General features: G+C 37.0%; 1 protein-coding gene across 1 annotated transcript in view; it reads left to right on the top strand.

Annotated features, from left to right (window-relative positions):
• The window catches only part of TRPM7 (transient receptor potential cation channel, subfamily M, member 7), a 146,949-nt gene that overhangs the window by 95,095 nt on the left and 39,461 nt on the right, over positions 1–12,393 (top strand). The window contains exons 22-26 of the mRNA XM_011928654.1: positions 2,597–2,771; positions 5,495–5,621; positions 7,794–7,978; positions 8,657–8,789; positions 10,075–10,794. Of these exons, the coding sequence (XP_011784044.1) occupies positions 2,597–2,771; positions 5,495–5,621; positions 7,794–7,978; positions 8,657–8,789; positions 10,075–10,794 (1,340 nt within the window). The remainder of the gene's footprint in view (positions 1–2,596; positions 2,772–5,494; positions 5,622–7,793; positions 7,979–8,656; positions 8,790–10,074; positions 10,795–12,393) is intronic.

Here is a 12,393-nt window from a genome sequence, read left to right as displayed (position 1 = left end):
GGTCAAATGGTATTTCTGTACCCTAGAACTTAAAGCATAATCATTTAAAAAAAAAAAAAAAAAGAAAATATGTGGGAGTTTTCTTCTGAGCAGGGAGTTTCTAACCAGAGGAAACAGCTTTGAAAAGCTTGTAGACAATAAAAGATTAAAAAGAAGAAACCCCCCTCACACGTTATAGGCTAGTGCAAAAGTAATTGCAGTTTTTGCCATTGAAAGTAATTGCAAAAACTGCAGTTACTTTTGCATCAACCTAATACATCTTTTAATAGCAATGGTGCAATCTCGGCTCACTGCAACCTCCACCTCCTGGATTCAAACAATTCTTCTGCCTCAGCCTCCCGAGTAGCTGGGACTACAGGCACACATCACCGTGCCCGGCTAATATTTGTATTTTTAGTAGAGACAAGGTTTCACCATACTGACCAGGCTGGTCTTGCACTCCTGACCTTGTGATCCGCCTACCTCGGCCTCCCAAAGTGCTGGAATTAACAGGCGTGAGCCACCGCACCCACCCAGCAAAATTTTACTTTAAGAATCCTCATTTTTATGAGCAAGCTGATACTCACATTTTTAATTAATTAAATTCATAACAAGCACAAGGAAAGTAGTTGTCATTTAGGCTTTATGTGAAAAGGTATGTGAAATGCAAAAACGACTATGAATCATCAACCATAGACCTTGAATAATTTTAGTTTACATCAATACAGATTTGGGTTTTATTTGGAATATTTGTCTTGGCTTTTCCTTTATTTACAAATAAATATTTGTATTCCAAAATATATCAAATAGCATAGATAATGTTTTAATACATTTTTTGCCTTTTAAAATCTTTTATCCTAATATACTTTTTGTTCTGTAATATTTTGTTTATTTGAAAACATGCATTCTCTCAGTAATGCTCTCAAATGCTCAATGAAGGCGTTATTTGTCCATTTTGCATATAAGAACACCCAATTAAGAATTTTGGAGCCTGTTAGGACTCTGCAAGTTGCAAAGACCCAGCTCTTAATTTAAAAAGAAAATTTATTTGTTCATCTAACACAGTTTTCAAGATGAAGCATCAAGTCTCATCTCTTCATTTGAATTGACATTTTAAGACTCTCAGCTATCTGCACAACTTCTTTCTAATCTTAAGCCCCTATAAAATTACTTTATCCGGCCTTGACTACTTATTATCCCCTTTACCTTTCACATCTTACTTTCCATTTCTACTGTCACCGTATAGTCATTTTAAAAATATATGAAAATGTCATAATACATTATTTTAAGTTGTCATTACAATTATTTTAAGTTTACAGTAGATTAATGTACAGATTTATTGTAAATGTATTCTCTTTTGCATGAGGCCTTTCTCCTCAGTTAGATGATCATGAATGAATATTCATCAATATTGCTAGAGTGAGAAAGTGTTCACTTTCTTATATGTATATTCCCCCCCTCCCTTTTTTTTTTTTTTAAGATGGAGTCTCGCTCTGTCACCCAGGCTGGAGTGCAGTGCGTGATCTTGGCTCACTGCAACCTACGCCTCCTGGGTTCAGGTGATTCTCCTGCCTAAGCCTCTTGAGTAGCTGGGATTATAGGCACACGCCACCACGCCCTGCTAAGTTTTATATTTTTAGTAGCCACAGGGTTTCACCGTGTTGGCCAGGCTAGTCTCAAACTCCTGAGCTCAAGTGATCCACCTACCTCAGCCTCTCGAAGTGCTAGGATTACAGGCTTGAGTCACTGTTCCTGGTCGTATATTCACTTTTCTATATTGTCTAGGCTAGACAATAAGTAGTGCAGTCTGGAGAACTTACATATCTAAATAAGTAGATGGGAGGTAAAGTTTTATTATAGCATTCTGCTTAATTCTTTGAATCCTTACATAATTATGTCAGAATGCACATTGTGATTTAACAATGAAAATAATTTTTCAATTAATTACTAGGTTTTAGCTCAATTGGGCCCTTTCTGAATTTTATTGAATTTAAAGAATTACAAACTACATGAGTTACGAAAGTATTTGTTTCCTAGACATTGGTATCATTTAATTTTTCAACACCCATGCTAATAATTCAGATTGTTTTGTTTGGCTCGTAGGAAGTTTTCATATCCCAGGACAAGACACCCATGGATTCAGGGTGGTGGGTGGGAAGTATTCTTTTTTTGTGTGAAGTGAGCAAAGTACAATTGTCAGAGGCAAAGTGGAAAAGAGAGAGTCTGTGCCTCCATTAAAAGAACAGAGAAGCTTTAGGAAAAGGCAGTTATGGAAGTTGATTCCCTAAATCTGTCCGTGTCTCTGTACTTCTGGAAAATCTTCACGTACCACAGAAATAGGCACACTTCAGTTTGAACTGGTGATACAGTTCTTTATGTAGCTAAAGATGCCCATGACTTACTTAGCTTAATAGATTTTTTTACATAATCTCCTAGTTGTTAAGATTTATGTAGTGATGAAATTTTTCTGAAAGCTATCACTAGGAACAGAAAGAATCTCAAAGATTTTTTGTGTTTAATGGATTTTTTTGGTCTATTAGAACATTAGAATCTTTTTAAAAGATTTGTCATAGTGTTTAAACTTCTTTGTATTTTAACAGTGTTCATTTTTTAACAGGTGGCCAATATGTTCTACATTGTAGTGATTATGGCTCTTGTATTACTTAGTTTTGGTGTTCCCCGAAAGGCAATACTTTATCCTCATGAAGCACCATCTTGGACACTTGCTAAAGATATAGTTTTTCATCCATACTGGATGATTTTTGGTGAAGTTTATGCATATGAAATTGATGGTAAGAATTGTATGTTTACAGATTTATCTTTTGGTTATTTTATGTTTTAAAGCCAGTATTGAATTATAGTAATATTGTATATTTTCAGAAGTCAAACTATTACCAACCTAAGCCCCACACAAAGGCATTAGTGAACTCCAAAAGAAACATACAAATTAATTGGAAGAAAAAGTATTTTAGAAATTTTTTGGTGGCTGGTAATAGAAATCTAGTCTAAACTGTCCTACACAATAAGGACATTTATTAACTCACATAACAATATTGAGCTAGGGCCAGTGGTCTTTAGGGTTGGTTAATTCATAACTAAGGACAGTTTTTCTTTTTCATCCCCCTGCCAGCTCTGTAAGTTTCCCTTATGATCATAAGACTGTCATTAGCAACAGGAGGAAAGAGACACCATTTATCCATGGTTCTCTTTAGAGGAAAATGTCCCTTTCACAGAAATTCCCTTTTGAGCCTGTCCTTTCATTTCATTAGCTTGAGTTGGCTTTGGCCTGCCTATCTCTAAAATGATTACAGACAAGGGGAATGGGATTACCATGATTAGCATAGATAATTCAGGGTAGATTCGATATTGAGAAGTCAAGCACAATGTTAATTACAAAAATAATGATCCTGTGTGAATACTGAAAGCTTACAGCATGTTGAGTTTTACAGATGACAGATACTCAAGGTTTTTGTTGCAGATTGTGAGTACATTCTCTGGATAATCAATGACATAACTCCCACTGATTCAACCCTATTCTTAGAATATTAAGTTTGTTGTTCAATTTTGTTACTATTCACATTTTAACTCACGTTGTCTTAGTCAATGAGACTAGATAACCTGTGAACATAAGTGATGCTGTCAGCTTTCAGTGATATTCTGCTGACTTCCACATTTGAGTTATAGAATCTTCATTTTGTTAATTCTCTCTCACTCTTGTTCTTTCTTCTTCCTTCACTCTTCCCTCCCCCAATATCTGTGTTACTCCCTTCCCACGTATTTATGGGTGATTAGGTCAAGGGCTGGCCATGCAGTGATTGTGGTTAGGTCCAAGGGTGGCCACATAGAAAATTGTGGTCATTATTTGTTCTTGAACAGTAGTTAAACTAATGTTGTTTTACCAGCCTGGTCAGATTTTATGTTTAATGGCTTCTGTTTGGTATTATTTCCAGGTTTTCATTGTGTGCTACTTTTTTTTTTTTTTTTTGAGACAAAGTCTCACCCTGTCTCCCAGACTGGAGTACAGTGGCGCCGTCTCAGCTCACTGCAACCTCTGTCTTCCGGGTTCAAGTGATTCCCATGCCTCAGCCTCAGGAGTAGCTGGGATTACAGCTGCACACCACCATGCCTGGCTAGTTTTTTTGTTTTTGTGTTTTTAAGTAGAGACAAGGTTTCACCATGTTGGCCAGGCTGGTCTTGAACTCCTGACTTCAAGTGATTGGCCTGCTTTAGTCTCCCAAAGTTCTGGGATTATAGACGTGAGCCATCATACCTGGCTGTCTGCTATTTTTCTAATAATGTGGCTCTAATTGTGTAGTTGTTATAAAGCGTTGAGTATAGTTTTTTAGTTTCCTGCATTCTCTTTCTTGGGTATTTGCTTCCACAAACTAATCTGAATAGAATGGAAATAGATTCATAAAATTATTTAAGAGTGAAAGGACCTTACCATTAATTTGCCCATAAAACCATTTAAAGGAATCATAGAGCCATTATGAATGTCATTGATGCATATACTCTAAAAAAATCTAAGTGTGCTATAAATATTTAGGTAGAACTTACCACTAATTCATCATTATTTAATTCTAATCCTTGCCTTGCCTAATTTACTTTATTCCTTGTTATGCTGTGGGGGGTATTAAAGCTCTTCCTTTCCTTGCTTGTAATTAGCTATGTTCTGGCTTCAGAAATTTTTCAGATAAGGGTAATGAAAACAAGGAATTCAAATCTAATCACTGTATAATTGAGAGACACTTTAGTTATTTTTTCAGCCCCATTTTTGTGACATAATAAGATAAACTAAGTACTCTTTATGTTTGTAAATGTACAGGTTTTGCTATGAGTCAACCATACTCTTAAAGTTGAATCATGCTTATAATCCCAGCACTTTGGGAGGCCAAGGCAGGCGGATCACGAGGTCAGGAGTTTGAGACCAGCCTGGCCAACATGATGAAATCTGGTCTCTACTAAAACTGCAAAATTAGCCGGGCATGGTAGTGCATGCCTATAGTCCCAGCTACTCAGGAGACTGAGGCAGGAGAAATTGCTTGAACTCGGGAGCTGGAGGTTGCAGTGAGCCAAGATTGGGCCACTGCACTCCAGCCTGGGTGACAGAGCAAGACTCCGTCTCAGGAAAAAAAGTAAAAAGTTCAGACATTTTTCTTACAGAAATGTTAAAATATGGTTGATCCAGGAATTTTACCCTCTTTAATGCTCCTCAGGTTAAACCCTGCCTCGAAGGGTAAATGTAACACCTAAATATACTTTCTTTTCTGGAGTAGAGTTGTAAAACAGATAGCACCCCCATTTCTCACAACATCTTTTTGTGTTTGAACACTCTTAAACTGAGGTTCCTATGACTCCCTGCCTAGAGGCTTTTGCTGGAATCTGTGGAACAGATTTGTACATAATGAAAACTTACTTTAAATAAATAAATAACCAGAAACACTGATGAATAGCAGTTACTGGTGAATTACTATATTTAAGTTGTTTTTGTTTTTTTCTTTCTTTCTTTCTAAAGTGTGTGCAAATGATTCTGTTATCCCTCAAATCTGTGGTCCTGGGACGTGGTTGACTCCATTTCTTCAAGCAGTCTACCTCTTTGTACAGTATATCATTATGGTTAATCTTCTTATTGCATTTTTCAAGTAAGAATTTTGTTCAATTGCTTATTATAATAAGATGATTTAATATGCGATTCTATATTTTGAAGGAAATTCATAGAACTTAAAATATAAAAATTATACTGAAGCTTAAACTACTAAAATTATATTTGAAAAATTACAAATAGGAGATGCTTTTCCTAATCAAAGGAGTTCTAAATTTTAAGTTTGATTATCTTTCAACATGCAGTTTTCTTTATAAATTTAGTCATCATCTGGGATTTTTCCTCGGTTACCAACAAATATGCATTCAATATAGAAAATTCATCAATAATTCCACTGTTAATATCTGGGTGTACACCTTTCTATCATTTTTTTGCAAATATATATAAGCCATTTTTCTTTTCAAAAATAATATTTTTATTTAATTTATTTAGTTTTGAGATAGAGTCTCCCTTTGTCACCCAGTTTAGAGTGGCACAATCTTGACTCACTGCAACCTTCATTTACCGGATTCAAGCGATTCTCGCACCTCAGCCTCTCGAGTAGCTGGGATTACTCTCGAGTAACTGGGATTACAGGTGTGCACCACCACGCCTGGCTGATTTTTTCTGTATTTTTAGTAGAGATGAGGTTTCACCATGTTGGCCAGGCTGGACTTGAACTCCTGGCCTCATGTGATCCATCCACTTCAGCCTCCCCAAGTGCTGGGATTACAGGCATGAGCCACAGTGCCTAGCCTATTTTTATATTTTATGTACTGTTTTATAACTAAGCAAAGCATCATGAACATTATTTCAGGTAAACAAATATTCCTCTCCAGTCTGTTTTTAATGGCTACCTGATACTCCACGATATAGACCATAGTTTTTCAATCCAGTATGTTATATTGGTCAATTAGATTGTTTGTAATTCTTCTCCTAAACATCACATTGTAGTTAAATCTGTGAGCAAAACTTGCTTGTTTAGAATGTTTTTCTAAAAGCAGGGCTGTTCAGTATATGTACTTTTAGGGCTTTTTGCATTTAAGTCTAAATAGGCCTGTTTCCTCAACTCTCTGCCCACACTAGTTTTTTTAGTGGTTGCCAATTTGATAGTAAATAAAAGAATTTATTTTATTTTATTTTATTTTTTGAGACAACCTGTTGCCCAGGCTGGAGTGCAGTGGCACTCTCACAGCTCACTGTAGGCTGTTCCATCTGGGCTCAAGCAGTTCCTCCTGTCTTAGCCTCCAGAGTAGCTGGGACTACAGGCATACACCATCACGCGTGGCTAACTTTTTTGTTTTTAAATAGACAGAGTCTCACTATGGTGCCCAGGCTTGTCTTTAACTCCAGGCCTCAAGCACTCCACCTGCCTCTTGGCCTTCCAAAGTGCTAGGATTATAGATGTGAACCACCATGTCCAGCCAGGATTTTGTTTTTTAAAATTTGCACTTATTTGATTACTAATAAGATTGAGTATTTTTTTTTTTTTTTTTTTTTTGAGACGGAGTCTTGCTCTGTCGCCCGGGCTGGAGTGCAGTGGCCAGATCTCAGCTCACTGCAAGCTCCGCCTCCCAGGTTTACGCCATTCTCCTGCCTCAGCCTCCGGAGTAGCTGGGACTACAGGCGCCTGCCACCTCGCCCGGCTAGTTTTTTGTATTTTTAGTAGAGACGGGGTTTCACCGTGTTAGCCAGGATGGTCTCGATCTCCTGACCTCGTGATCCGCCCGTCTCAGCCTCCCAAAGTGCTGGGATTACAGGCTTGAGCCACCGCGCCCGGCTAGGATTGAGTATTTTCTTATGTCTTACCCATTTACATGAAATATTTTAAATTTTAAATTTTTTATTTTATTTTATTATTATTTTTTTTTTACAAAAAGCTTCAGCCTTTATTAAACAAAGGAGGAGGTAGAAGACAGATAAGGGAACAGTTCAGGATCCCTTCTTTCCCCTGTACATACACAAACATACAAACACAGACACACCCCAGTGAATGACAGGGACCATCAGGCAACAGATTGAAGGGCAGAGGGAGGCAGCACCCTAAATTTTTTAAATTATTTTTTTCTGCTGAGTGTTAATCTTTTCCAGTTTCTCGTTTGCTATTAGTTTTGTTAGAAGGGTATTTTTTTGAATTCTTATTTAGTACAGAATTACAATGAAATCATCAGTATTTAAAACTTTAAGAGATGATTAGCAAAGTTTATTTTATTTTTATTCATTATTTCTCTAGCAATGTGTATTTACAAGTGAAGGCAATTTCCAATATTGTATGGAAGTACCAGCGTTATCATTTTATTATGGCTTATCATGAGAAACCAGTTCTGCCTCCTCCACTTATCATTCTTAGCCATATAGTTTCTCTGTTTTGCTGCATATGTAAGAGAAGAAAGAAAGATAAGACTTCCGATGGACCAAGTAAGTAAACTATATTAAGGCAAACATTTTCATTTTATTACTTCTTAGTTTTACACTGAAGGCTATATATTGATTTTATTCAAAAATGACTTAGTGGGTTAATGTTATGGTAAAGGCTTTTGTTTAATTTACCTGAATATAAAGGAATTTTTAAGTGCAATATGATATCTATAGAAATGGATTTAACATTAAACTTCGTTATGAGAATGACATCTCTGTTTCTGTTAAAATGGTAGTGTAAACCTAACTTCTTTGCTGTTCTACAAACCATTTTTACAGCTCTCTAAACAATAACAATTTTAGTATATTTTGTGTGCGTGAGACTAATCATACTGTGTCAAATTATGCTTAAAATGGTATAGGGACTTTCAAATTGGTTCTTAAATTTCTCTCAGTAGATACGTGAGGGAGAGGTGTGAGAGAGATAGGGGAAGGATGTTGTATAGGAAAAGGAAATCAGAAGAGGAGGAGGAAGTACCTGATCATATTCTGTTGACATCACACTGGTGAAGCAAAAAAGAAAGATACTTGTCTAGTGCTTTAGAAGCATAGAAGTAAAAGTTTAAAAAGTGCAGATGATGGATGTAGTCTTAGAAACCCTGAATAATTCATAAGAATTATGAGCTAAAGTTGATACCTTGACAGCTCTACATTGATTTTCTTCTTTTCCTCCCATAGAACTTTTCTTAACAGAAGAAGATCAAAAGAAACTTCATGATTTTGAAGAGCAATGTGTTGAGATGTATTTCAATGAAAAAGATGACAAATTTCATTCTGGGAGTGAAGAGAGAATTCGTGTCACTTTCGAAAGGTTCAGAAGCCCTTTAGTTAATAAATCAGTTATCTGTCAAAATGGGATCTATTAGTTATATCTCTTTTAAATGGTCATTGTTAAATTTATTTTGTCAAACAATAAGTTTAGTTATAATTTTACATTATATATTGGAAAGATAGTTCAGTTCTATTAATACTTCATATAAGTCAGTTGGTCAGTATCTTATTTTTTTATCCTAGTTACAGAAGATAGAAGAGTTACTGTTCTTTACTGTTTAGAGGAAGAAAAGTAAAACTATCCTCAGTATTTTACAGGATTTCTTTTACTGTTGTTATTATTATTATTATTTTTTTTTAATTTATTTTTTGAGACAGCGTCTTGCTCTTTTGCCCTGGCTGGAGGTCAGTGACAATCTCAGCTCACTGCAACTTCCGCCTCTCGGGTTCCAGTGATTCTCCTGCCTCAGCTTCCTGAGTAGCTAGGATTACCGGCGTGCACCACAACACCTGGCGAATTTTTATATTTTTAGTAGAGATAGGGTTTCACCATGTTGGCCATGCTGGTCTCGAACTCCTGATCTTGTGATCTGACCACCTCAGCCTCCCAAAGTGCTGGGATTACAGACGCAAGCCACTGCGCCTGGCCAGCATTTCTTTTTTTCTGTTGACTTTGCTACATTCTGGAAGCATATGGTGTTTGGTGTAGTTAAAGTAACAGTAATGGTAGTTCTGTATATATGTAGCTGTATATACATTATTTTGTGTTACTTTGATGTGGGGTAATTGGAATAAGTAGCCTGTGGAACAAAAATATTTTTTGAAATCTTGCATTTTAGTGTAAGATTAGCACTGGATCCTTCTTAAACATAAGATAGGCCTTGTATAATTAAATAAGTGTACCTTGGCTGGGCGCAGTGGCTCAAGCCTGTAATCCCAGCACTTTGGGAGGCCGAGACGGGCGGATCACGAGGTCAGGAGATCGAGACCATCTTGGCTAACACGGTGAAACCCCGTCTCTACTAAAAAATACAAAAAACTAGCTGAGCGAGGTGGCGGGCGTCTGTAGTCCCAGCTACTCAGGAGGCTGAGGTAGGAGAATAACCCGGGAGGTGGAGCTTGCAGTGAGCTGAGATCCGGCCACTGCACTCCAGCCTGGGTGACAGAGTGAGACTCCGTCTCAAAAAAAAAAAACTGTACCTTATTTCATATCTTGCTTAAATGCATGTACAATTTTTCTCTTTATCATTATTGTTTGAGGCTACAAAATAAAATTCTACATTTTTTTCACATTTGTAAAAAAAAAACTTATTTGTCTCCTACAGAGTGGAACAGATGTGCATTCAGATTAAAGAAGTTGGAGATCGTGTCAACTACATAAAAAGATCATTACAATCATTAGATTCTCAAATTGGCCATTTGCAAGATCTTTCAGCCCTGACGGTAGATACATTAAAAACACTCACTGCCCAGAAAGCGTCGGAAGCTAGCAAAGTTCATAATGAAATCACCCGAGAACTGAGCATTTCCAAACACTTGGCTCAAAACCTTATTGATGATGGTCCTGTAAGACCTTCTGTATGGAAAAAGCATAGTGTTGTAAATACGCTTAGCTCCTCTGTTGCTCAAGGTGATCTTGAAAGTAATAATCCTTTCCTTTGTAATATTTTAATGAAAGATGACAAAGATCCCCAGTGTAATATATTTGGTCAAGACTTACCTGCAATACCCCAGAGAAAAGAATTTAATTTTCCAGAGGCTGGTTCCTCTTCTGGTGCCTTATTCCCAAGTGCTGGTTCCCCTTCAGAACTGCGACAGAGACTGCATGGGGTAGAACTCTTAAAAATATTTAATAAAAATCAAAAATTAAGCAGTTCATCTAATAGCATACCACATCTGTCATCCCCACCAACCAAATTTTTTGTTAGTACACCATCTCAGCCAAGTTGCAAAAGCCACTTGGAAACAGGAACCAAAGATCAAGAAACTGTTTGCTCTAAAGCTGCAGAAGGAGATAATATAGAATTTGGAGCATTTGTAGGTAAGTTTGGCAAATTCATATTTATATATCAATATTACTTACTTTTCGCCTTAGAAATAAAAATTATCACCTTAGAAATAATAAAAACACATACTGTGTTACAAGTCAGTATCTTTTCATAGAGTATAATTATAAAAATTTTTAAAAGAATCAGACACCTGTGATTCTGGTACTTTGGGAGGCTGAGCGGGCAGGATTGCTTCGGCCCAGGAGTTGAGGACCAGCCTAAGCAACATAGCAAGACCCCATCTCTACAAAAAATTTTTAAAGGAGTCAGGTGCAGTGGCATGTGCCTGAAGTACCAGCTACTCAGGAGGCTTAGGCAGGCGAACCACTTGCACCCAGAAGCTCAAGGCTGCAGTGGGCTATGATCACGCAACTGCGCTATAGCGTGTGTGATAGAATGAGACCCTGTCTCTAGAAATGAAATGGAAAAAAAAAAAACATCAGAAGTATGGGAAATAGACTGACTTAGGCTATAAGAGTTATATTGGCATATAACCTCTTTGATGGAATTTTAGGTTCTGTCTTTTGAATTTGAGTATCTTCAGTTGGGTTTCATCAACTCCTGTTAAAAACTTAAGTGATTTGTAAGTGTTAAGTAGTTGGAGAACCTCCTAGGGGAGGTTAGAATCAACTGGAAAAGAACAGTGCCCTGTAAATAGATAACCATATAATTTTTTTACCCAAACCAAGACACTTTAAAAGTGAAAGGGTGCACTATTAATAATTATATCAGAACAACAATGGAAATCTAGGAATCTACTGGGAAAATTAGTATTTATGGTCTACCTATTTATATATTCACAGAGGAGAACATTTTAAAAAGGAATGACTTATTCTTATACCTATGATAGCCTAAATAAGACAGTATTTTGGCAGTAACACATTAAAGACCTTAGTGAAAACTTTCATGCATAGAGATTGTTCAGACAGTATGTTAATAAGCCCATGGAAAATTGCCACATTAAGGCCAGCCTAGGAAGTTACCTAGGCACTAAACGTGTTGATATTTACTTCTAGGCTATACGGGATTCGCTCTAGATATATAGATATACAACTTTTCCTACATTAAATGTATTCCTTTTTTTTAAAATTTAAGACAGAGTCTCCCTCTGTCACCCAGGCTGGAGTGCAGTGACACAATCTCGGTTCACTGCAGCCTCTGCCTCCTGAGTTTGAGCGATTCCCTTGTCTCAGCCTCCTGAGTAGCTGAGATTACACGCACGCGCCACCACCACACCTGGCTAATTTCCAGTTTATTTTTAAAAATGCATTTTAGCCTGTTTTTAAATGTATTACCAGTGGGGTATATGTTTATATCATATATATTTTCTCGACATGTATATCATATAGGAAAATTTATGTATCTGTATATCTAGAGTGAATTCCATATAGCCTAGCATGTTCAGTGCCTAAATAACTTGCTGGCTGGCCTTAATGTGGAGATTATTCATGGGCTTATTAACATGTTGTCTGGGCTGGGCGTGGTGGCTCAAGCCTGTAATCCCAGCACTTTGGGAGGCCGACACGGGCGGATCACGAGGTCAGGAGATCGAGACCATCCTGGCTAACATGGTGAAACCCCGTCTCTACTAAAAAA

This window comes from Colobus angolensis, unplaced genomic scaffold (genome assembly GCF_000951035.1).
Source record: "Colobus angolensis palliatus isolate OR3802 unplaced genomic scaffold, Cang.pa_1.0 Scaffold78, whole genome shotgun sequence".
Classification (NCBI taxonomy): Eukaryota; Metazoa; Chordata; class Mammalia; order Primates; family Cercopithecidae; genus Colobus; species Colobus angolensis.
The sequence above is the reverse complement of the archived record's forward strand: the minus strand, read 5'-3'. Positions and strand labels throughout refer to the sequence as shown.